Source organism: Artemia franciscana, chromosome 6, assembly GCF_032884065.1.
Source record: "Artemia franciscana chromosome 6, ASM3288406v1, whole genome shotgun sequence".
Lineage (NCBI taxonomy): Eukaryota > Metazoa > Arthropoda > Branchiopoda > Anostraca > Artemiidae > Artemia > Artemia franciscana.
The window spans coordinates 13,286,149-13,311,334 of record NC_088868.1 but is presented as its reverse complement, the minus strand read 5'-3'; the positions used below and the strand labels follow the sequence as shown (position 1 = coordinate 13,311,334).

Below are 25,186 nucleotides of genomic sequence, written 5' to 3'. Positions count from 1 at the left end.
GAGATGGCTAGGCCACGTTCTACGGATGAAGGATGACAGATTACCGAAGATTGTCCTTTTTGGCCAACCGTCTGGGGCTACACGGAAAGCAGGTCGTCCTTGCCTGGGTTGGGAGGATGTCATAAATAAGGATTTAAAGGAAATGGGAACTTCCTGGGAGGGTGTAAAGAGGGAGGCTTTAAATAGATTAGGTTGGAGGAGGAGCGTGCGTAGCTGTGTTGGCCTCAGGCGGCTTGGTGCTGCAGTGAGTTATTAGTAGTAGTAGTAGTAGTAGTTACAGAGTCGAAACCCATTCGAAATTACGAGCAAATGAATAGCGCGATGGCCATTAGAATAGAGCTTGGTTCAATTTTGAGATTGATAATCCTGTGCTTGGCGTGGGGATTGCGGGAAGTGGAGGGAGGATATGTACTGCAGCATTAGTGGTGAATCTGGTTGAAAAAAGCCTACTACTGTCGTCTGCAGCAGTTCAGGCAGCTTATTGCAGACAGTTTAAGTAAAAGCCATGCACCAGCACTAATATGTATGATTATTTAATGTGTGTCTATTAATAATAATGTACTGCGTATTGTTTTTAAATTCACCAAGTAGTGTGTTAGTTAAATATTTGCCTTTGTCATTACTGCCTGAAGAGCACCTACTTCAGTAGCAACCCCTTTTGTCCCCCCACATAAAAATAACGTAGCTACGTTTATAATTGTTTTTAAATTCACCAAGTAGTGTGTTAGTTAAATATTTGCCTTTGTCATTACTGCCTGAAGAGCACCTACTTCAGTAGCACCCCCTTTTGCCCCCCCCCCCACATAAAAATAACGTAACTACGTTTATAATTGTTTTTAAATTCACCAAGTAGTGTGTTAGTTAAATATTTGCCTTTGTCATTACTGCCTGAAGAGCACCTACTTCAGTAGCACCCCCTTTTGTCCCCCCACATAAAAATAACGTAACTGCGTTTATAATTGTTTTCAAATTCACCAAATAGTGTGTTAGTTAACTATTTGCCTTTGTCATTACTGCCTGAAGAGCACCTACTTCAGTAGCACCCCCTTTTGTCCCCCCACATAAAAATAACGTAGCTACGTTTATAATTGTTTTTAAATTCACCAAGTAGTGTGTTAGTTAAATATTTGCCTTTGTCATTACTGCCTGAAGAGCACCTACTTCAGTAGCACCCCCTTTTGCCCCCCCCCCCACATAAAAATAACGTAGCTACGTTTATAATTGTTTTTAAATTCACCAAGTAGTGTGTTAGTTAAATATTTGCCTTTGTCATTACTGCCTGAAGAGCACCTACTTCAGTAGCACCCCCTTTTGCCCCCCCCCCACATAAAAATAACGTAACTACGTTTATAATTGTTTTTAAATTCACCAAGTAGTGTGTTAGTTAAATATTTGCCTTTGTCATTACTGCCTGAAGAGCACCTACTTCAGTAGCACCCCCTTTTGTCCCCCCACATAAAAATAACGTAACTGCGTTTATAATTGTTTTCAAATTCACCAAATAGTGTGTTAGTTAACTATTTGCCTTTGTCATTACTGCCTGAAGAGCACCTACTTCAGTAGCACCCCCTTTTGTCCCCCCACATAAAAATAACGTAGCTACGTTTATAATTGTTTTTAAATTCACCAAGTAGTGTGTTAGTTAAATATTTGCCTTTGTCATTACTGCCTGAAGAGCACCTACTTCAGTAGCACCCCCTTTTGCCCCCCCCCCCACATAAAAATAACGTAACTACGTTTATAATTGTTTTTAAATTCACCAAGTAGTGTGTTAGTTAAATATTTGCCGTTGTCATTACTGCCTGAAGAGCACCTACTTCAGTAGCACCCCCTTTTGTCCCCCCACATAAAAATAACGTAGCAACGTTTATAATTGTTTTTAAATTCACCAAGTAGTGTGTTAGTTAAATATTTGCCTTTGTCATTACTGCCTGAAGAGCACCTACTTCAGTAGCACCCCCTTTTGCCCCCCCCCACATAAAAATAACGTAACTACGTTTATAATTGTTTTTAAATTCACCAAGTAGTGTGTTAGTTAAATATTTGCCTTTGTCATTACTGCCTGAAGAGCACCTACTTCAGTAGCACCCCCTTTTGTCCCCCCATATAAAAATAACGTAGCAACGTTTATAATTGTTTTCAAATTCACCAAATAGTGTGTTAGTTAAATATTTGCCTTTGTCATTACTGCCTGAAGAGCACCTACTTCAGTAGCACCCCCTCTTGTCCCCCCACATAAAAATAACGTAGCTACACCCCTGGTGTTGGCTCTTGTTGGCATTGTTTGCATTAGTAAAGGCATGTTGTATTTAATGAAGAGGAGGGCTAATTTGTTTGCTGCGAAAGGGGACTAAACCTCCCACCAACCCATATCTCAGACATGTCAAATCTCAGACGTGAAGTATTGCTGCTGTGTTACTATCTTATTATTTATTCTTTGGATCCAAACCGTAGATGTGACCAGAAACTATATTCTGGACACGCAAAGTTTAATTTTTCTTTTGGGTATGTCTGGTTGCACTGACTACTGGACGGGTATGGCTTAACATATGTTTCTAATGCTCATTACAATTAATTATCTTGACTTTTAATTCATAATAGTCTTTAAAATGCCATTGAAAATAACCTTGTATTTGTGAATCGTCCTTTTAATTTCGTTCCCTCTATTTCGTTGAATTGCGGGTAGCTACTAAGAGTTAAACTTAACTAATGACAAAATACTTTATTGTCAACTATTTTTTCACTATGGTTGGTCATATCGATCCTGTGATAAATAAATATTGGAAAAGGGTTCATTAGAATAAAGGTATTAAAGCTGATGTGACTTTTTTATAGCAATTAAATGAAAAAACAAGGTTTTTTTTAACTGCAAATAAGGAGCGACATTAAAACTTAAAACAAACAGAAATTATTCCGTATAAGAAAGGGGTTGTCCTTCCTCGACGCCTCGCTCTTTACGCCAAAGTTTGACTCTTTCTCACAACTCTACTTTTTAAAACAATGAAAAACTTTAGCGTAAAGAGCGACGCGTTGAGGGGGGGGGGGAAGCCCTATCATATACGGAATAATTTCTGTTCGTTTTGAGTTTTAATTTTGCTCCTTTTATCAGTAATATATATCTAGCGACCTTCTACATTTGTATATTTTTATTACGTATACGAGGGGGTTCGCCCCCTCATTAATATCTCGCTCTTTAAAATAAAGCTTGAAATTTGTCCCATTTCTTTAAGAATGACCCCTGAATCACAAAGGCCGTAGAATAAATAGTTGAATTTACTAGAAATACTTTAGTGTAAAGAGCGAGGTATTGTGGAGAAGACGAACCCCCTTATATACGAAATAATTTCTTTTCGTTTTAGGTTTTAATGCTGCTCCTTACTTCCAGCTGAAAAAAACTTCTTATATTTATTTTCTCATTGTTCTTTTTAAATAATGCCAGAAAATTCTGCGCCCCCTTCATGGAAATTCTCTTCCCTCATGATAAATTCCTCCATGGAAAGTTCCTCCCGTGTAACCCCCTCCCCCTCAACGCAAAACATTCCCCCTGAAAATTTACGTACACTTCCCCATGACTATTACCATATGTAAACAATGGTCAAAGTTTGTAACTTGCAGCCCCTCCCCGGGGACTGTGAGGATCAAGTCGTCCCAAAAGACTTAATTATTTGGTTTTTCGACTATTCTGAACAAAATGGCTATCTCAAAATTTTGATTAGGTGACTTTGGGAAAACAAAAGCGTGTGAGAGGGCCTAGGTGCCCTTCATTTTGTTGGTCATTTAAAAAAGGCACCATAACTTTTAATTTCCGTTATAATGAGCCCTCTTGTGACATTCTAGGACCACTGGGTCGATGCAATCACCCCTGTGAAAAAAAACAACAAAAAACAACAACAAATAAACACGCATCCGTGATCTGTCTTCTGGCAAAAACAAAAAACAAACAAAATTCCACATTTTTGTAGATAGGAGATTGAAGCTTCTGTATAGTTATCTAATACGCTGAATCTGATGGTCTGATTTTCGTCAAGATTCTATGACTTTTAGGGGGTGTTTCCTCCTATTTTCTGGAATAAGGCGAATCATCTCAGGCTTGTAACTTTTGATGGGTAAAATTAAACTTGATGGAACTTATATATTTAAAATCAGAACGAAAATGCAATTCTTTTGACGTAACTATTGGTATCAAATTCCATTTTTTAGAGTTTCAGTTACTATTGATTCGGGTTGCTCCTTACTACAGTTCGTTACCACGAAATATTTGATAAAGATCGCACTAGAATAAAGCACTGATTTGTGTAATTTTGTGCCAGAAACCAGCATTGATGATCCGACTAGAACTGAAACGCTATCAATTTAAATTGTAATATAACCAACCGTTTAGAACTATTAAATCGGTATTTATTTAGCCTCCGAGATTCTGACCCTGTACTAATACATGGTGGCATATTCATCTATGCGGTCGATTTGAGTTGAAGCAATTTGAACGGATAATGTAGGCACTCATTCGTAAGCTTAATTGACTGAGTAAATTCCATAAAGATTTGAGGAAGTTACTAGATCTTTCTCTTAGAGGAGGGGATGCCTTAAAAGGTACGTTTTGAGGCTTAAATTTGTCAACTCTCCCCGAAATTTGTTTTGTTAATTGAATAATTGTTAATACAATTGCAATACTGCCATATAAATAAATCTTTAATCATAACAAAAGTTTTAATCAAAATTTTGTTTTTCTACTGGTGGTCCCCGTTCCCCTCAAAATCCCAACATTCGTAAGATCTTTTCCATAATTCTGTATAGTTTTACAGTAGTTGTCTCTTTTTGTGTTTACAAATTCATAATTTTGATCTGAATTTAATCTGAATACAACATAAAAATCGTTGACACCATAGTATTACTGTTTTAGTAAATAAATCCTTATTCATAAAAGCTTTTTTATTCAAAATTTTGTTTTTCTACTCCTGTCCCACTGCTGGTCCCTGTTCCCCCTGCAATTTCAAGATTCTTAAGATCTGCTAAATAATTCCGTACCTTCTTAACGTTGTTGTCTTTTTGTGTTTTCAAATTCATAATTTTGATCCGAATTTAGTCTGAACATAACATCAAAATCGTTAACATCATAGCATTACTATTTTAGTAAATAAATCGCTATTCCCCCCCAAAAATCTTAGTAAATAAATCCTTATTCATAAAAATTTTTTAATCAAAATTTTACTTTTCTATTGTTCTCCCCTGCCCACCCTGAATTATCAAGATTTTTAAGATATGTTCCATAGTCCTATACATTTTTAGAGTTGTTGTCTTCTTTGTATTTTCAAATTCATAATCTTGATCTGAAGATCTGATTTTGATTTGATCTAATCAATTTGATTAGGCATAGCTTAGGAGTTTAAATTTATTTAGTAAAGGCCCTAATTGATTTTTTTTTTTATTTTATCTTCAATGTTGGTAAGAAAGTATTAAAATCGCATTTCATTTTGAATATGTTTTTTTGTCTCTTTTCAATATATGGTTTCACTCTACGCCTATAAATGGAAAAACTTATTTTAAACTCTAAGCATGCTTAGATATTGACACCGGTCTTCTTCAAAATTCATGTTCTCAATATTTATGACTTTCACAAAATTATTTCAATCCTTATTATGTAGAATTTAAGTTTTTTGTTCCTTCCAAGATAAATCAATGCGCTTTATTTTCAATCTTAAATTGAATTATCTTTTTTTACCTCAAAATCCACTTAATTTAACACAATTAGGCTTCAATGAGGTTTTTATCTATTTTCAATATTATGAAATAGGTATGATGGCACTTATTATGCAGAATCTGTTTTTATTTTTTGAAATATGATTTCACTTTAGATTTATTTATAGACTGATTATCTATATTCTATGCAGGCTTGAATTATTCACACTAGGTCTCCTCAGAATTCATATTTCCAATATTGATCACTTTCACAAAGCTAATTAGAATGTTGTCAATGTCAAAGTCAGGTGTTACCAAAACATACTTTCGTTTTCTACTGAAGCAATCCAAGAACGTTTCCTCAATCTATAATAAAATAAAAAATAGGTCTATTTGCATGATAAAACGTAACATAATTATTTTACATAATCGAAATCTTGACCAGAATTGCTTTAGGATCTGAAGCCAAGTTATTTCGTTTGTACTGTCAAGAGAAGTAAAGAAGAAGTTTGTAAAAGAACTTTCATTACTTTAATTTTTAATATATACCTCAACCCCCCACAAAAAAAATGACTTCCGATGGGGAACTTAGTAAGCATGAGACTTTTCATGGACAAGATATTAACTGTGTCATAGTTGTATCCACAGACAGAAAAGTGGGGGGGGGGGGTGTTCCTCACCCTTCGGTGTCTTTTCAATGGCTTTTCGGAAGATTTGAAAAAGTTTACATTTAAAGATATTTAAATCCCCCAAGTCAGAAATAGTGTATTCAAAAAACAATTTTTAGCAAATTGATTGCTTTTAAATCTTGCGCTTTCCCCATTATAATCCTTATGCTACTTCAAGTTCAATAATAATAAATTGTATTTACCCCTTTGGTAACAACAATTTACCAAAGCTTTTGTTGACAATATGATTCGTGTAGGATTTTTCCCAGCATTTTTAGTATCAAACAGAAAATCATATGACATTAAAGAGTGACATTAAGATCAAAACGAAGAAAAATCAACCCCCAAGCTTTACGCTAAAGTTTAACTAAATGAGCACTTTAATTCTGGGAGCATGATGATGAAAAGAATTAAATTTTTCTTCTTTTTTCGGGGGGGGGGGAGGTATAGCACTCATTTGTAAAGCATTAACAAATCATACTTGGACTTCGGTTTTTAGAGTGGGGAGAGGGGTGCAGCAACCCACCTCATTTTTAGCATAATTTTGTTTTCATTTTAAGTTTTAGAATCAATCCTTACTTTAATTTGAAAAAAGAATCTTTTTAGTTTAATTTATGGTTGCTTTTAATATCGTATTTTGAGTGCAAGTAGACTACTTATAAGTCTAGGAACGAATGTGCCTCTGTGCGTAAAACTGGCCTCTGAGACCCGAAGGCCATGAAGACAATTTTCCGATGGTTCTTAGCCGAGTGGTTCTCTGGAATTCTCTATCAATACCATTTTGACCCTATTTGGACCAAAATTACTTCCCTGGTTGTGGCACAAAATGGCACAAAATGAGAGAAGTTGGTACTGTGCTGTGAAGTTATATCAATTGTCAGTGGAAAAGGCTTGACTTTTAAAGTTTCGGTGGAAACCCTTTTGATATTCTGCAACGACAGATTCGGTACAGTCATATCTGAGGGTAATAGCGTAAGGAAAGCTTAAAAACCCACGTCTGCGCCTATCTTTCTAGGGAGTAATATAAAATTTTGTTCGTGTAAATTGATGCTTCTAGTCCCGTTTCAAGATTCCCAGACATATTGAACTCATTTGTATAGTTTTTATCAAAATTGTACCCCTTTTTGGGAGTTGTTTTGGTAAATATTTTGCAGTTCATACAATTGACTTAGAATAAAGTGAACATACCACTCGATGCCTTTTCTTATTTTCTTTATGAATATAATAATCGCTTCTATACTAACCTAACCATAAATAGTTTTGACACTGAGAAAATGTAATATTATTTTGTCAAAAACGACAGAGAAAAGGTAGTATTATTTTGTCGAAAACGACCGTTAACTCATATTGTAATTGAAAATTCGTCATTTTTAAGAGTTCAAAAGGTGTTTAAATTTGAATTTACGGTAGAAGCGATTATTATATTCGTAAAGAACATAAAAAAGGCATCGAGTGGTATGTTCACTTTATTGGTAAGTCAATTATATGAACTGCGAAATATTTACCGTTGTTTTCTCAATTTTTTAAAATCAAGCGAATTTCCTTTTGCTGATAAGTTTCTACAGATAATTTAAAAGCGACTGAATTTTTTAGAATAAGCATAAAAATTTGTGCAGATATTTTTAAAACCAAAACGTTTTTGTTCTTTCCTTCCCCTTTTTCCGAAGGAACAAAAATGTATGAAGCAGTAAGTGAAGAAGTAAAATGATGCTTAACTTATAAAAATTTTTGGACTAACGGATCCGTTTCCTTTCTAGTTTTTCTACTATCGCATAATGATAGTGCCAAATTAAATTTCACAGACTTAGCCACAAAATTGCTTACATTCCTTATTGAATATTCAGTTTCAACCTCTAAATGGTGTTAATCCATCGTTTTCTTTTCTCAGTACAGGTTTTTGACAAAAATGTTTGGTTACTTTTAGCTGTTTTACTTAATTTTTTCACACAAGACCTTCTGTTTCAAAATAGAGCATCTCTAAGGAAACGTTATATACACAAGTACTTCAAATGCTGCTTAAACTAAACCGTATTTAAATAAAATTACAAAACAGCATGAAAATTAAAATAAAACTGACTTTCCTTAGCCGTTGTTTTCAATTCCAGTTAAACAGAAGTTCAAGTTTTGCTTTTTTTTTCTCTCAATATCGCAAGATCCAATGTAACAAGATTCTCCATTTCAAAGTAAAGCAATTGTAAAAAGTATTTTGATTTCTGGACTTATTTCTGGACACCCCATGTGGTGGATGTCTCTGGATTATGTTGTGTTTCTTTGTGTAGTTTATTTCGCATCGCACTCTGCTATGACTTGGTTACGGTGGGTATGGGCAGCTGTTTGTCATTTTGTTTTTAGCATATTCTTTTCTCCTTGAATTCCTGGCCGTAGATCCTTGTGGCCACTTATGATGATATATTTAATTATTTTAAACTCATTGCTGGATAGTTCTGTCTATCTATCTATCTATCTGTTAAATTGCGAAATTAGTACAATTTGAAATTAAAAAAGAAGTCAGTATTGAAACTAAATAAACTCTTTGAATAAGTGAGGGTAATAAAGTACTTTGAAGGGCTTAAAACAACCTTCTACTGATAACTGTTTATACTCTTCTGCTGTGGTAAGTGCCATAGACATATATCAACGACCTATACAGGGCGCCCACAGGGAGGATACTTTCAGCGGAAGGTCTCTGTCCCAATGCCTACAGATTTTCGAGGTTTTTGTCATAGTTTTCTGTGTTTTTAATATAAATCGTAGATTTACCCTTTTTCTGAAATATCCCTCTCCCCTGAGGTATCTGCCCTTTCGCCACTCCTACCCCAAAAAAGATCATCTATAGGTCCCTGAGCTATGCAGTGGGGAATTAGATTTTTAGTCCAGCTATATATTATGCCGAATTATGAAACGTTTTAATAATCATTTTAAGTAGCTTATGAGTGACATGCGCCGTCACTTTTAAAAAACAAAGTCGATTCGTCCGTTAGCTCCCCTCTTAAACCTAAGAAGTTCATTTCAAGAGACCTTAGTTTTTACTAGCGATGATTTTAATAACGGTATGTACAGCACCGCACATGAGGTAGGGTGGTGTTTAGCTCTGTGCCTTTCTCCTAAAATCTTAAGATTTCCTTCTTAAGTTTCTGTGTTATCTTTTTTTCGTTTTTGACCCCCAAGCCTCCCTCTAAAAAAGGGCTGTTTCCTGCTCGAGATACATTTTTGTATATGTACCTGAAATGTTTCTACTTACAATGTTTAGTACCAATTCTAAGTAATGGCTCTTTTATGCAGTGATAAGGCCTATCCATTCCATGAATTTCGGTTCTACGCAATTTCTTCCCAAAGAAAACTAGCAAAGTTAATGAAGAGTATTTCATACAAACAACGCTTTGCTCAAATTTTTCTGTCAATAGGTGTAATATTTTTAAAACATGGACTTTGATTAATATTATTACTACTACTACTAATAACTCACCTCAGCACCAAGCCGCCTGAGGCCAACACAACACAGCTATGCACGTTCCTCCTCCAAGCTAATCTATTCAAGGCCTCCCCTAAATCTTTATTTATTACATCCTCCCACCCCAGACAAGGACGACCTGCAATCTGTTTAGCCCCAGACGGTTGGCCAAAAAGGACAATCTTCGGCAATCTGTCATCCTTCACCTGCAGAATGTGGCCTAGCCATCCTAATCTTTCTTTCATTATAGCCCTAGAAAGTGGGATTGACCCACATTTTTCGTATAACCTACTGTTTAAAATACGGTAAGTCAGCCGGGCACCCAGAACAATCCATAGGCAATTTCTCTGGAAAACATCTAGTAAATTTTCACCCGCTTTTCGGAGCGCCCATGCTTCAGAACCATAGGCTATTTGACTACTGTCATCACTGTAGCTTCCACTATTCTGATTTTGGTTTGTAGACTAATAAGATTAATCCAGATTAATATTAGCATCAAATAAAATAAAAAATACCTTTTTTCTAATTGTGCTGCTGGAGCACCACTTTGACTCTGTCCTGTTCTTCTTATACCACCGTTTCGTCTATCGAAAGAAGGGTCTAAGAGTCTAACCACCATGGTTTTTACCAAATTTTTGGACCTCGTGCCGGATTGATGGACCCGATGATACATTTTGGAAAGTTGTGCATAAGTTTTGCCTGGAGCCAAAAAGGGCTCAGAAAGGACTCCCTGAAGTTGTTCCTCCAAGCATCTGCTTTTTTGAACCATGTTTTAACGAGGTGGCAGTTTTGAATTAAAGCTACGCTAAAACCTAAAAGTGGCTAAGATATGCATAATAAAATGTGCAATAAATAAGATGTGCCCTAGTCTGTTTGCAAAATACTTTCTAAGAATCCTGAATAGAAAAACTTATATTTTTGAAAAAGACCATTTTCTCCTGGATCTGAAAGCAATGTCATCTACTTTTAAAGGTCATTTCTTTTCTTTAATTTGGGTTATATATTTCTATTTTATTTCCTTTGGTAGAAGAATGATGTCCGGTGTGCCTCCTATGCTTGAGTAGCTCTTTAATTGTTAAATAAAAAGTTGGATGTTTTGCTTTGACCCTTCTTAGAAGCAATATTAGACAGTTGGCACACGGCTACAATATTAACTTTTGAACTGAAAGATATACTGTAAAATTTCCTTTTTAGAACATATCAGTCCTCTTTCAAGAGATGATAAATCTAAATTGCATTGTTTTTTTTGTACAAATTTTGATCATGAAGTACATAATTTAAAAAATTTTGGGAGGCAGACAGGGAACTACAATATTAACTTTTGAACTGAAAGATATACTGTACAATATCCTTTTTAGACCATATCAGTCTTGTTTCAAGATATGATTTCTTGTGAAATGATCTTTCAAGAGAAATTGCATTGTTTTCTTTGCACAGATTTTACTCATGAAGTACATAATCTAAAAAAAAATTGAGAGACAAGCAACTTCTTTGTTGTGGTACAAACGGGAAATATATTGGGTAATGACTGTGCTCTAAGTGAGCTAAGTCATGATTCATTGTAAAACGACCTAGTGGTGAAAGGTGGATAGTTTGCCCTTTTGCCAACCCTCCCCATCGAGCCCTCTCTACCTCAGATTTTTTGCATAGAGAGTTTTGCCCTTTGTTAGATGTGGCATCATGTAGGGATTTTCAATCTGTATAATTAGGACCATAAAGAGGATCCGTGGTCCTTCCATGGAAAATAAATTATATAATCGTTTTATTTTTTGAGAAAGGGCGAGCCCTTTTTTAAGGTGCCTGACATAGGGCGATAAGTGAAGATTAGTTGAGGTTTGAGCATAGAAGGACCCAAGAAAACAAGAAAAAAAATAACAATTAATTTAAATTAGCATTAGCTTGTACATACTTTAGCCGCTATTACTTAATTGCAATTTTACGGCTTATTTATTATCCTTGCGCAACTTACTCGAAAGTGCATCTGTTAAAAAAATAAAAATGGAAAATATTGAACACAATCTAAATAAAGATACAAGCTGTTACTGAATTCTAGTTAATTTTACTTGAATGATTTGAAAAAAAACTAACTGATGTCCTTAGCTAAGCTTACCACCTTGATTTTTTTTTTCGATTTGGCACATTATTGCTAATAAGTGGTTGTTCCAATGTCCTTGAAAACATGGTAAGCGCAAGATTTTAAACGATTTTATGGGGGATTTAATCCCCCCCCCAATTTTGGTCCGGATCGTAAGTCGTAACAAAAATGCATATAAACAAATTTTTGATCCTTGCATTTCCAAGAATAGAATTTTCTTTTTGCCTAGCTTCTATTTGCCAATAAAAAAGTAAATGCATCCATTTAACATAGTAAAATTCTTATGATTTCTACCCCTTTTTATAAAAATTTCGGAACAAGGAATTGAGTCCAATGTCCTAGCAAAAGTAATAAGCATGCAATTTTATTAATAATGGCGTTTCCGTGACCTAACAAAAAATTCAGGGCACATATATGTTTGGGGGTTATTTCACCATTTGTTGGGGATTAATATAAAACTATTCATGGTTTCTCTTCTTTAAAAACAGTGTTGTCTCACTGGATTTCTCAGGCAAACCACCCATGATACTTACACTCACAGTTAATTAATAGCAATTATTGAGACGAATGGCATATTATCAAGTAATTAATGCATTTGTGATTCTTCCCTTAAAGTACCAAGGACAGTGAAAATATAATCTGATTGTTTGAATTGGTTGAACGGAACCATACACAAGCATGTACATCTTAAAAGATTACGAAAAATCAGCAATTCAATCTTTTATGGAAAAAAAGCTTTCGTATGCAGTTATTGGTTTTAACTGGTGTTAAATTAAAAAAAAAAGAAACGTGGGTGAAAAACCATCATAAATTAAGCTAAAAACACATGTTAACAAACAGTTTAAGAGTATGTGGCTTTCTTTCGAAGCTGTATTTATCTTTGGCAATCAATAGATTGTTAATATTTGAAATTTTATGGGCGAAAAGTATAGTCAAACTTAGCTGCTTTGTTTTGGTGATTTATTTTCAACGTGGTGACACCAACGAAATATGGTACTGCCATACAAAGTTTATAATTTTGAAACAACCAAAACAAAAATCTAAGGAAATAAATCTAAGACCTAAGATGGTTTTAGGTGAAATAAATGTTTTCATTTTGATATCTTTGGTACTTTGAAGTCATCATTTTGCTCACTTATATTGATGAATGAATTGAAATGATTATCCAATCTCCGTTCTTAAAAAAAGAAAAAGAAATCAGATTGTTTCTTCTGTAAATAATTCCTCATAATCCAGGATGCTGAATATTTTCTTTTTCCGAGAAAGGAACTAAGGTTCAAATTTTTAAATTTGGTGCCTCTTCCGACATCTAGAAAACTCCATATGACTGACTCCCATCTTTTGTGATCTTGTGCTTGCTCTTCGGGATATCGGAGTCCCTAGCTATCCCATTTTCAGCAAAATATTTGAGTCCAACTAAGTGGTGGCAATTGTGGTGGTGGGCGGCTCAATGTTACAGCAGTGACGACCGAGATCAATATTTGAGAGTTTGTCGATCCATTGTATCCATAGGGTTTTTTTAGACAGTGTTGGTCAAAGATTCCATATTATGGAGATCAGATACCTTTAATGGCCAAGTCTGATTATAGTCGGGTTGGAGATATAATTAGCTTTGTGTCCATGGAAGGTGGCGCAAATTATATTCTTGGTGTTAATAAATGTAAAGGTTCAGTCATTTCAGCCAAAGTTATTTTTTTATAACATTCTTTGAGCTATAAACATAATAGGATCCTAAGTTGGGATTTTTAGAGAAGTTTAAACTGAACAAATGTTCCTGGCTAAATAGCCAACAAACTTGAATCATATAACACTAATAAATTTGAGGATCATTATATTCTTTTAGGAAAATCGATGGAAAAAGTGTGGAATATCGTTTGATTTGATGGGATATGTCATGGATTCATCCTGGTGCAAATACAATGTCATTGTATCTATTTATCGTAATGATGGAACGGTAGCGATTGCACATGGGGGTATCGAAGTTGGACAGGGGATCAACACAAAGGTGAGTTTTAAGGAAGAATCTCTTGTGCAAATCTCCTTTGTCTGAGAGGACGCGGGTTCGAATCCCGGTGTACCCAATTCTTCAGTTGGGACGGGGGTCAGTGGCGTGACTCTGTAAGCTTAGCCAGAGTCGACCCAGCTCTAAATGGGTACCTGGAGAAATCTGGGGAAGGTAAACAGGAAGGGTGTGCGCAAGCACAGGATGGCTGGCCCCCAACCCCCCATTGAACTTCCTGGCTGAAGGGCCAAGAAACGGAGATCAGCACCGCCGGTAGGGACTGTAAAGTCTAATGCCGTATCCTTTACCTTTACCTTCTCTTGTGCATACTCATCATTGAGCTATTCATATTTAATTGCTTTCCTAATGTTCTATCCCACGTAATCTATTAGAATAGGAATATTGATTTTCAAAATATAACGAATATCTATTTTGGATAAAAATGAGTTAAATCTGGCAAATATGTCTTTTTGAACACAACAGCAAAATATCAAAGGAATCTTGGGAGTTTTTATAATTTTCTATATTTCAAAGGGCTGATAGGAAAAACTGATCGAGTTTTTTATTTATTTGAAAATTAAAAGTAAAGACTGTAATTGTTTTACTGCATTTATGAGAGGATTTATATGGTCTCATTTTTTGTGTACATCCCTACCCTTCATTCCTCCGCCCTGCTGTTTGCCAAGCCAATACGATAAACTCGCAGAAACACGGTTTTCCCAGTGCCTACAAGAGGAGACAATACGTGATGAGTACTTGAAGAGCAGCTTTTTAATACCCTGCTTCTTCATTTTGAGTGGAGATGCCCCCTCCCGAGAGAAGCTCTTCCTTAAAACCTCTTTGTCGGTACTTTAAAAGGAAGTTCAGCAGACACGACTCCAAAGAAAAACCTTGGTAAAAGGTCAACTAGTGGCGTATCAGTTACTACTAACTTTTAAATGCCCTGGAACCATGAAAGGTGTCAGTAAAAAAAATGCCTTATTTTTTATTTATGAAATTGTGATCAATTTAATTGACGTGTACTAATAGACATCTTAAGACCAGCTTTATGAAATACTACCCCTGTTTGTCAATATATATATATATATATATATATATATATATATATATATATATATATATATATATATATATATATATATATATATATATATATATATATATATATATATATATATATATATATATATATATATATATTTCAAAAGTTTTAGTTTTCGGGGGTAATAGCTACGTCTGTGGAAAAAATGAAGATATATATATATATATATATATATATATATATATATATATATATATATATATATATATATATATATATATATATATATATATATATATATATATATATATATTTTAAAAGTTTTAGTTTTCGGGGGTAATAGCTACGTCTGTGGAAAAAATGAAGATATATATATATATATATATATATATATATATATATATATATATATATATATATATATATATATATATATATATATATATATATATATATATATATATATATATATATATATATATATATATATATATATATATATATATATATATATATATATATATATATATATATATATATATATATATATATATATATATATATATATATATATATATATATATATATATATATATATATATGGACAAATAATATGCTTGGTTTTGTATCAGATACAACGTTGTAGCGTCGCCTATATAAACACTCATAAGACTTCAATTTATTTTATTTTTTGCATAGCTACTTCACATGAAAATGGGGTCGTATAAACTTCGGAGGGGACTCATTAGATTTGAAACTAAAAGTTCTATTCGCCTTATTAACACTCAAAAGTGATCAAAAGGCAATCAGCCCCCCTCCCACGCCCATTTTAGCTTTTATTGCTGCAACTTTTGTAAGAAGATTTGTATTATTGAAGATCACATAAAAATAATAAAATATAATAATATTTCGTATATCAACAATAATTTATTTGTTAAAACTTGTTTTAATGGACATAATAAAAATTATTGACTTGCAAATATATTTTCGGCAAGATTCGTAGATAGAAATGACCTTGCGCAATGTTTCAAAATATCATGCTGTAAGTAAAAAAGAACAACATATAATGAAACAAAATACTAATAGAAAACAAAATTTTCAAATTGTTTATAAAATGAAGATGTTTGAAAGAAATATGAGCTGTAATAAAGATTTGCAATAAAATAAATGAAAATTTTCAAAAATTTGTTCGGATTGAACATCTCGTTGTTTGTCAAATGAAAATATTTTACATCCAGATATTTTCTTTCAATAATTAACATCTTCCAATATCGTTAAAGTAACTTCGCAAATTTAGCGTTCTATCTTTAAAATTTTTAAATTTAATTTTAGTTCGGTCTTTAGAAACGAGCGCGTATGATAAACGCTTATAGAGGTGATCCACGGGCTTACGCATTTGCTGTTTGAGGCTCAAATTGGTCTTTTCTTTCACTACGGGATTTTTTTTCTTACCTAGTCTAACACAAAGTTTACTGCGTCACACTTCCTCATGCCATGCATGGTAGGCTTTGGGCACGCGCAACATGTTTCTATGACACGGTTTTCCCCAATATCTTGTACTAATCTAGTCTTCTAAAAGCTCATTTTCTAAGTCCCAGGAATCCTTTTCTATCATAAATGATGAAGTCTAGTCCACACGCTTCTGCTTTTTTATGGCACTTGGTATTAACCAAGTGACATATAGCAATCGCAAATTCTGTCGCTCTGTCTGTCGGTCCCGGTTTTGCTACTTTAGGCACTTCCAGGTAAGCTAGGACGATGAAATTTGGCAGGCATATCAGGGACTGGACCAGATTAAATTAGATCTTAATGAAATTTGATGTTTGGAAGGATATTGTGTCTCAGAGCTCTAATTTAAATCCTGACCGGATCTGGTGACATTGGGGGGGGGGGGATTTGGGAGGGGGAAACCTAAAATCTTGGAAAACACTTAGAGTGGAGGGATTGGGATAAAACTTGGTGGGAAAAATAAGCACAAGTCCTAGATACATGATTGACATAACCGGAACGGATCTGCTCTCTTTGGGGATCTGAATTCTGAAAAATTAAAAAAGTGAGGTATTTTTAACTTACGAACGGGTGATAGGATCTCAATGGAATTTGATATTTAGAAGGATATCGTGTCGCAAAGCTCTTAATTCAAATCCCGACCGGATCTGGTGACATTGGGTGGTGTTTGTGGGGGGGAACCTAAAATCATGGAAAACGCTTAGAGTGGAGGTATCGGGATGAAACTTGGTGGGAAAAATAAGCTGAAGTCTTAGATACATGATTGACAAAATTGGAATGGATCCGATCTATTGGGAGGGGGGAGGGTTAATTCTGAAAAATTAGAAAAAATGACGTATTTATAACTTACGAAGGAGTGATCGGATCTTCATGAAACTTCATATTTAGAAGGAACTCGTAGCTCAGATCTCTTATTTTAAATATCAACTGGATCCAGGGTCATTGGGGGGGGGAGCAGTTGGGGGCCCGGAAATCTTAGGAAATTCTTAAAGCGGAGAGATCATGATGAAACTGGATGGGAAGAATAAGCACAAATTCTAGATACGTGATTTAAATAACTGGAATGGATCCGTCCTCTTTGGAGGAGCTGGGGGGGTGTGTTAATTTGGCAGAATTATAAAAATTGAGGTATTTTTTACCTAAGAACGGGTGACCAGATCTTAATTAAATTTGATATTTAGGACGAATCCATGTCTCAGGGCTCTTTATGGCAAATCCCGACCAGATCTGTTGACATTGGGGGGAGTTGGAGGGGAAATCGGAAATCCTGGAAAACGCTTAGAGTGGAGGAATCGGGATGAAGCTTGGTGATAGAATGAGCAAATGTCGTAGATACGTGATTGCCGTAACCGTACTGGCTTCGCTCTCTTTGGGGGAGTTGGGCGGAGGGGTTCAGTGCTTTGGCTAGTTTGGTGCTTCTGGACGTGCTAAGACGATGAAAATTGGTAGGCATGTCAGGGAGCTGCACAAATTGACTTGATAAAGTCGTTTTTCCAGATTCGACCATCTGGGGGGATAAAGGGAGAGGAAAAATTGAAAAAATTAGGTATTTATAACTTACGAGTGGGTGATCGGATCTTAATGAATTTTGATATTTAAAAGGACATCGTGACTCAGAGCTCTTATTTTAAATCTCGACCGGCATTAACCCTCTGATTTTCCTTTTAGATCAATCTATTGATTCTTAGAATTTTGTTAGAGCTCATACCATATGAGCTCTTGGCTCTTAGCTCTTCTTGCCTCGTCACAAGTGCCATATGAGCTCTTAGCTCTTATTTTGGGAGAATCTGTTTAGAAGGGCTTGGAAGGAGATAGGGATAAAGGAGGGTATTTGCTTCCCCTTGATTAGTTTTACCCTTGTAGATTTTGAAAAATATCTTTTAGTGGATACTTCATGGAAAAACGCTTTTTTACTATTTTTATTGTGAAAATAGAAAAAAACGACAATTCCCTCCCCCCCCCTTTGACTTTGAACATGCATTTTTGCCAATTTTAAATTTTGTGCATCAATGTCGCTTCTTATGTTTGAACTTGATTTATTTCATGCAATTCCTTCCTCCTTTTCATTTCCTTGGCATAACCACCCATTGGCGGAAACCGCAGAGCTATCTATGTATTTAATCAAGCAGAATCCTAAACATTACCTTAGTTAAATTCAATCACAAACTGCTTTATGGAAAGATCAATCAAAGGGTATTAATATGTATTATGAAAAAATGTCTTAACAAGCCAAAAGCATCCACATCATGAAAAATATACAATAACTTTTGGAGTTAAACGTTGCTTGTCACTATTTTTTTCTTCTATTTTTTTTTTTACTTATAACATATAATGTAATGTAAAAGCCCCTCAAACGCTTCCTTTATTTTTTTGTCAAATCACAAACAAAATTTTTTTTTTTACTGGAAGCAAAGAACAATATTAAAATTTAAAATGAACAATAAACAGTGCATATTTAATGGGGCTGCCCCTTTTTTACGTCTTACACCTCGCTCTTTATGTTAAAATCTTAAAGTTCTTTAAGAATATTATTAATAAATATTATCCCATTCAAATTTAAAAACCCTTATGTTTGAGTAGTCTTTTTTTTTAAATTTTGATAAAGAGTCAAACTTTATCGTAAAGAGCGAGAGCTGAGGAAGGGGCAGCTCCCCTCATATACATAATATTTTCTGTTAATCTTTAAGTTTTAATGGTGCTCCTTACTTTCAGTTAAAAAATGTGTTTTTTATTTGCTTTCTGACCATTTTTTAAGTCATACCAGGATTTGAAAATCCTGGATGCCCTTCCGTCCCGTCCCCCGTGTAAAAATTTCCTCTAGAAAATTTCCCCTCGTTGACTGTCCTCTCGCAGAAATTTTTATGGGAAATCCCCATCCTTCATATTTCATCCTACAGACCTGATACTTTACACGAAATTTTGTTTGGTAAACTTCATGCCGAGACCACATTTATAATTTTTTAGTAGCTATACCACTACTTGTCTCGGATAAATACCATACCTGTAAACAGGTCAGGATTTTTTTTTTCTTTGTTTATCTCTGATCAACTGGACAGGTGAAGTTCAATAAAAGCATTTCAAACAGTTCGTGTTGGTGCAATGTAAGTATGGAGTGACTCGGCCCGATAGCAATAAAACGGAATTTTGACAACAATTTATACATCAAAAGTTTGGGTTTCATGCTGATTCCAACCACATAAAATTCATTAAGTTCATTAAGCTGTTATATTTTAACGCGGCGTAGGGTTTCGTTGTACTGTTTAGAATTGGTCTCATTTGGAATTCAAAGTTTCAACATTGTTTTTATTTGCTTATCTAATTTTAGGTGGCGCAAGTGGCTGCAAAAGAGCTAGGAATTTCTGTTGATATGATTTCAGTTAAGCCAACGAATAGCTTAACCAACCCAAATAGTGCACCTACTGGAGGAAGTACTACTAGTGATGCTAATTGTTGGGTGAGTGAATATCAATATTTACGTCTCCTTCTTCCATGACTTCTATACTTAAAACTTGGGTTTTATCAAGGCCGCTCCCAGGATTTCAGCCATATTTTAAGCATAGGCCAATTCTTTTTTATTTAAATAGAATTAAAAGTTTTCTATTTGACGGAAAATTTTAGGAACGAATTTGGAGCGAAAATTGGTTTCACCCAGAAAAATGGTTTCAAATCCCCACTTCGAGTTTCTACATGAATAGAAATTATATCCTGCTTTAACCTTGTGAATAACCTTACTTAATCTCCCCTGACGATAAAACCATCTATATCTAAATCAGTAGTTCAATATATTTATTCTTCTGTAGGCTACACATAATTTCAACAAAAAAAAACTATGGCAGGAATAATTGAAGATACGCCACAAGTCTCGGTAATTAAATGCCTATCAGCTACTTGGGGAGATAACAAATAAAACAGGAAATATCTTTTACTGATTACATGATTTGAATGATTATGTAGATGAATTTTGGCCTTCACATGTAACTTTGCTGGTACATCCCTATTCTTTTTCATCCATTTTTAACGCTATCTATCTTTTCTGAAATTAGTCTTGTTAACGTCAGATATTATTGAAATTTTACGAGAAGCGTCTAGGAATAGACTATTTTGAATTATCAGAATTGTCCGGAATTTGTCAGATCGATTTTATGATGAAATGAAAATTTTCCTATTTTTAAAGAGTAACAACTGGTAATTAAAAGTTTATTAAAAGGATTTCATTTGTAATTCATCTGATACATCGCCATCAATTCAGTTATCAAATTGACTCGTATAAATTTGCTGAATCGAAGCAAACCTTTCCTCAGCTTAAATTTTCTGCGCTTGCAAATTAATAAAAAAAAATGCTTCTTTCCAAGTTAGATTACTAAAATCCTTCAAATTAAGTAAATTGCCTTATACGAAAAACGAGCGACAGTCTTTTTTTGACTGCATGTAAAATGTAATTTCATTATCCGCTCACAAAACGATGTTTATTTGTATGCCTATATATATATATATGTATATATATATATATATATATATATATATATATATATATATATATATATATATATATATATATATATATATATATGTATATATATGTATATATATATATATATATATGTATACATATATATATATATATATATATATATATATATATATATATATATATATATATATATATATATATATATATATATATATATATATATATATATATATATATATATATATATATATATATATATGTATATATATATATATATATATATATATATATATATATATATATATATATATATATATATATATATATATATATATATATTATATATATATATATATATATATATATATATATATATATATATATATATATATTTATATTATATATTTATTTGACTTATTTGCTTATTTGCTTACTTTATATTTGCTGAATCGAAGCAAACGTTTCCTTAGCTTAAATTTTTTGCGCTAGCAAACTAATGAAAAAGTGCTTCTTTCCAAGTTAGATTACTAAAATCGTTTGAATTAGTAAAGCGCCTGTACAAAAAATTAGCAACAGTCTTTTATTAACTACAGATAGAATCTAATTTCATTGCCCGCTCACAAAACGATGTCTATTTGCGCATATGAGAAAGCTGTTTATTTATAGAGTTCGAGATACAGTTTATCATATCCTCTACTGTTTTATCCTATAAAGGATGATCAAATGGGTGAACATACAATATTTTTTTTCGTTTGTTAATTGCTATGTTAAGGCCTGCCTAGTTGCCTCTTAGATATAGCCTCTTAGAGAGCTCTAAATATTTACCTCTTCACATACTTACTAGAAGTAGTGAATAAACTTCATTTCTTGTCACACAACTGCTGTAAGATTGTTTTTTCTGCTCTCTCCGTATTCTCTAAAACGCTTTTATCTTCCTGATTTATCTGTCTTTAGTTAATTTTCATTATTAGTATTTTCTTGTTCACTCAGTTATAATTCTTTTTCAGTTCTTTTCTTATTATCAGCTATTTTGTCTTATTCTTTTACTTGTGTGTTCCTGTTTACTTGTGTCTTTTAAACACATTTTTATTATTAATAAGTTTCTTAAAAAGCATTACCTAATCATAAGACCATAGCCAGTGGGGGGGGGGGATGGATTACCAGATTTCATTACCAGATTTCATGCACTAATTCCAACAGGGTCATGAACATGCCTTAGATAGGACACAATGGTTGGAAAATCCATTATTTTAAACTCTACCCAATATCAGCCTTGTTCTGGTTTGGCAGACATCAGTTAATATTACTTTTTAATGTGGCGACCCATAACGAGCCAGAGGCTAAGATGGATGGATTACATTTTACAGAGAATAAACTGCTAAAAATCGGGATAAAATTAAAAGCACGAGGTCCTAGAATAGATGGGAAGGGATTATAAGAAAGGATTAAGAAAAGAAGTCAAAGCATTACGAGAATTAGCAAAGAGCATGTCTCTGGATATTTTAGGGATGACTGTCTCTTAAAACCCAAATGCTTTTATGGTGTGGTGGGTTGTTAATAGCAGTCGTAAAAGCTTGTAAAATAATTCAGTAGTAAAGATAAGGCGTTAGTTCTTTCCTGAATCATTGATAGTATTCATTGAGCGCCATTTATTATATGTCATCTACCTTATTCTTTCAGTAAATTGGAAAAATATATGCTTTAAATGAGTTTTTTCCTTATTATTTTATAGGCCATTGCTGAGGCTTGTAAAGAGCTAATGAGTCGCCTGAATCCTATCAAGCAGAAGCTAGGTAAAGGAGCAAACTGGATTCAACTGGTCAGTCAAGCTTACAACGACAATGTTGACCTCTGTGCAAGGAAGTACTTTAATGGAAATGTTGATGTAAAACATCACTTTTACGTGATTGCTGGAATTGTATCAGAAGTTGAGGTTGATGTTCTCACCGGTGAAAGACAGGTAAATTGGTTAAAGTTATAGGTACAGGTACGTCGACAGGCACATTGAAGGTAACGTTATAGGTACGTTGACAGGTAAATTGGTTAAAATTACCGTACATCGGTTAATGTTTAGGTCAACTACATGAAAGGACATAGCTGTACAGTTTCTCGTCCCTTTGTGACTTGGGGTAGAATTTATCCATTGGCATTCATCATATACAATAAATGCTATGGCTACTGATTGTTTTAATTAGCGATAGGCGTGGCCTCGGTATGAAGTTTCTCAAGTGACATTTTGTTAGCATAAAGTATGAATCTTAACATGACGAAACATGGAAAGATATATTTTTTTCGTTGAATAAATTTGCTAAAGATTGAAAAAGTAGAACATAAAGAGCAAAAATGACTTCAAAAAGAGAATCTATCTCGAAGTTCATTCAAAAAAAGTTTAGTTTTTTCTTCTACCTTGCTAAAAATAGCTTATATTTTTGCTATAATTTCTGCTGGCCAAGAGACTATTTTCTCGCGTTTCCAAACATATCATTAAGTATATTAGTTTTAGGGATTTCATTTTATAACATTCTTTAGAGGGGAGACTATGCTATAGGATGAAGGGTCGCATGAGTACCGTAATCGACCCCCATTTAAACATGTTCTCCGGTGCTTCGACTTAAAGTTACGGATAATCAACCAATTAGATAAAAGCAATGGATCCTATGTGATTGCTTACGAATAACTAGATTTCTTCATTCCAGGTTACCCGAGTTGATATTTGCGAGGACGCAGGAAGGTCCATTAGCCCTAAAATTGACTTATGCCAAATCGAAGGAGCCCTTGTCATGGGACTTGGGATGTATTTAACTGAAATTGTCAAGAGAGATCCCAACAGCGGCAAACTACTTACTAATGGATCATGGGTAATTTTACTTTAGTATTGTAGCTTCTCTCTGACGAATCACACCACGAGGTACATGAAAGTTTCAACCCATCACCCCCCTTTCCTTTGCGTTGAAACAATTCACGAAAAATGAAGTTTTAGTATCCCCCCTGAAAATTGTTTTGATCCTTTCGTCATTTTTTGTCAGACGTATGCGAAGTTTATAAAGTTTTTCCTAGTTAACTTCGCTTACGTTTTATTTGTTGTTTATTAATTTTTCTGCAAATCCCTGTTTGATTAGCATTTTTTTTTATTACTGAATAGAGTCATTTACAAAACGAAAAATGAACAAAAACAACCAAGTAGGATCTTTTTAGGCTATTTCGAACAGACTTTCAGAATTTCAGAACAGAAAAAGATGCTGTGAACTGAACCCAAGTTTTATGTTAGCACACAATTATTATAATTGTATAATATATATAATTTACAATCAGTATTGATTCAGAGTTCAAGGTGTGAGGACCTATATTTGGATTGAACCTATCACTAATATTTGGTACAGGATTATCGTCTCTACCTGACATATAGCCAATTTTTTCATAATAATTAATTCAGTGTCCGAAGAATTATAAATAAGAGGATTATTTTCAGACTTGAGTGAAAATTCCCTTCGGAACAGTGATTTCTCTTATCGATATTTTCATGACCTATATATGATATAGGTCAGGATTAAGCAGTTGCAAAAATAATTATAATTTCTGATATTATAGACGATTGCGTTACGATAAAGGTGAGAGGAGAAAAGTAAGCAGAAGGGTGGGGGAGAGCTGTTTGCAAGAGCCGTGGTACCCGCCGGGCTTGTCCCTTAAATTGCGGGGACAAGGTAGGCAGCCTCCAACGCTTCCCTTACTTCTCTCGCAAGTAAACCTTTAATCTAGAGAAAATGGGAATTGGCAATTGGTGCGAAAATGAACTTTTCTACAATCCTATCCTGTGCTTTGTACAGAAAAATCTTGCAAAAGGAGTTTCGCCCGATACGATAAAAGAGTACTTGGCCGATTTCTTCGAGTCTTCTTCTCTTGGTGAGACCCGTAAATTGCTTTTTTTAAATCTTTTTCCGAATGAAGTCCCATCGAAGCGCGTAGGAGCCAATGCTGCATTAAACTGTGCTTCGGACATTATTTCTTCGCTTGTAAAGTGCGATTCCCAGAACATAAAGCTTCCGGACTTTGTTATCAAATGTCCCAGCGAAGTGCCAATGATCCCTGTCGATGCCTTCAGTACCCTCAGTGCCAAGGTGAATTCTTGCCTTGAACAGCTGCGTGATATTGCGTCCAAGGTTACAGAGGGACAGTCTAAGCTTGTAGCCCCTACTCAAAATACGAAAAAACCATCCTACGCTGTCGTTGTAAGAAACCCACCCCCGGAGCTCAGCGACCCTATCCTTCGCATGA

General features: G+C 34.2%; 1 protein-coding gene across 3 annotated transcripts in view; it reads left to right on the top strand.

Moving 5' to 3' along the window:
• Nucleotides 1–25,186, top strand: part of LOC136028074 (uncharacterized) — a 295,077-nt gene that overhangs the window by 170,413 nt on the left and 99,478 nt on the right. For 2 of the 3 annotated variants that reach the window (XM_065705682.1, XM_065705681.1), the window contains exons 21-24: nucleotides 13,734–13,895; nucleotides 19,769–19,897; nucleotides 22,647–22,874; nucleotides 23,611–23,772. In XM_065705682.1, the coding sequence (XP_065561754.1) occupies nucleotides 13,734–13,895; nucleotides 19,769–19,897; nucleotides 22,647–22,874; nucleotides 23,611–23,772 (681 nt within the window). The remainder of the gene's footprint in view (nucleotides 1–13,733; nucleotides 13,896–19,768; nucleotides 19,898–22,646; nucleotides 22,875–23,610; nucleotides 23,773–25,186) is intronic. The other variant, XM_065705683.1, reaches the window with a different exon arrangement.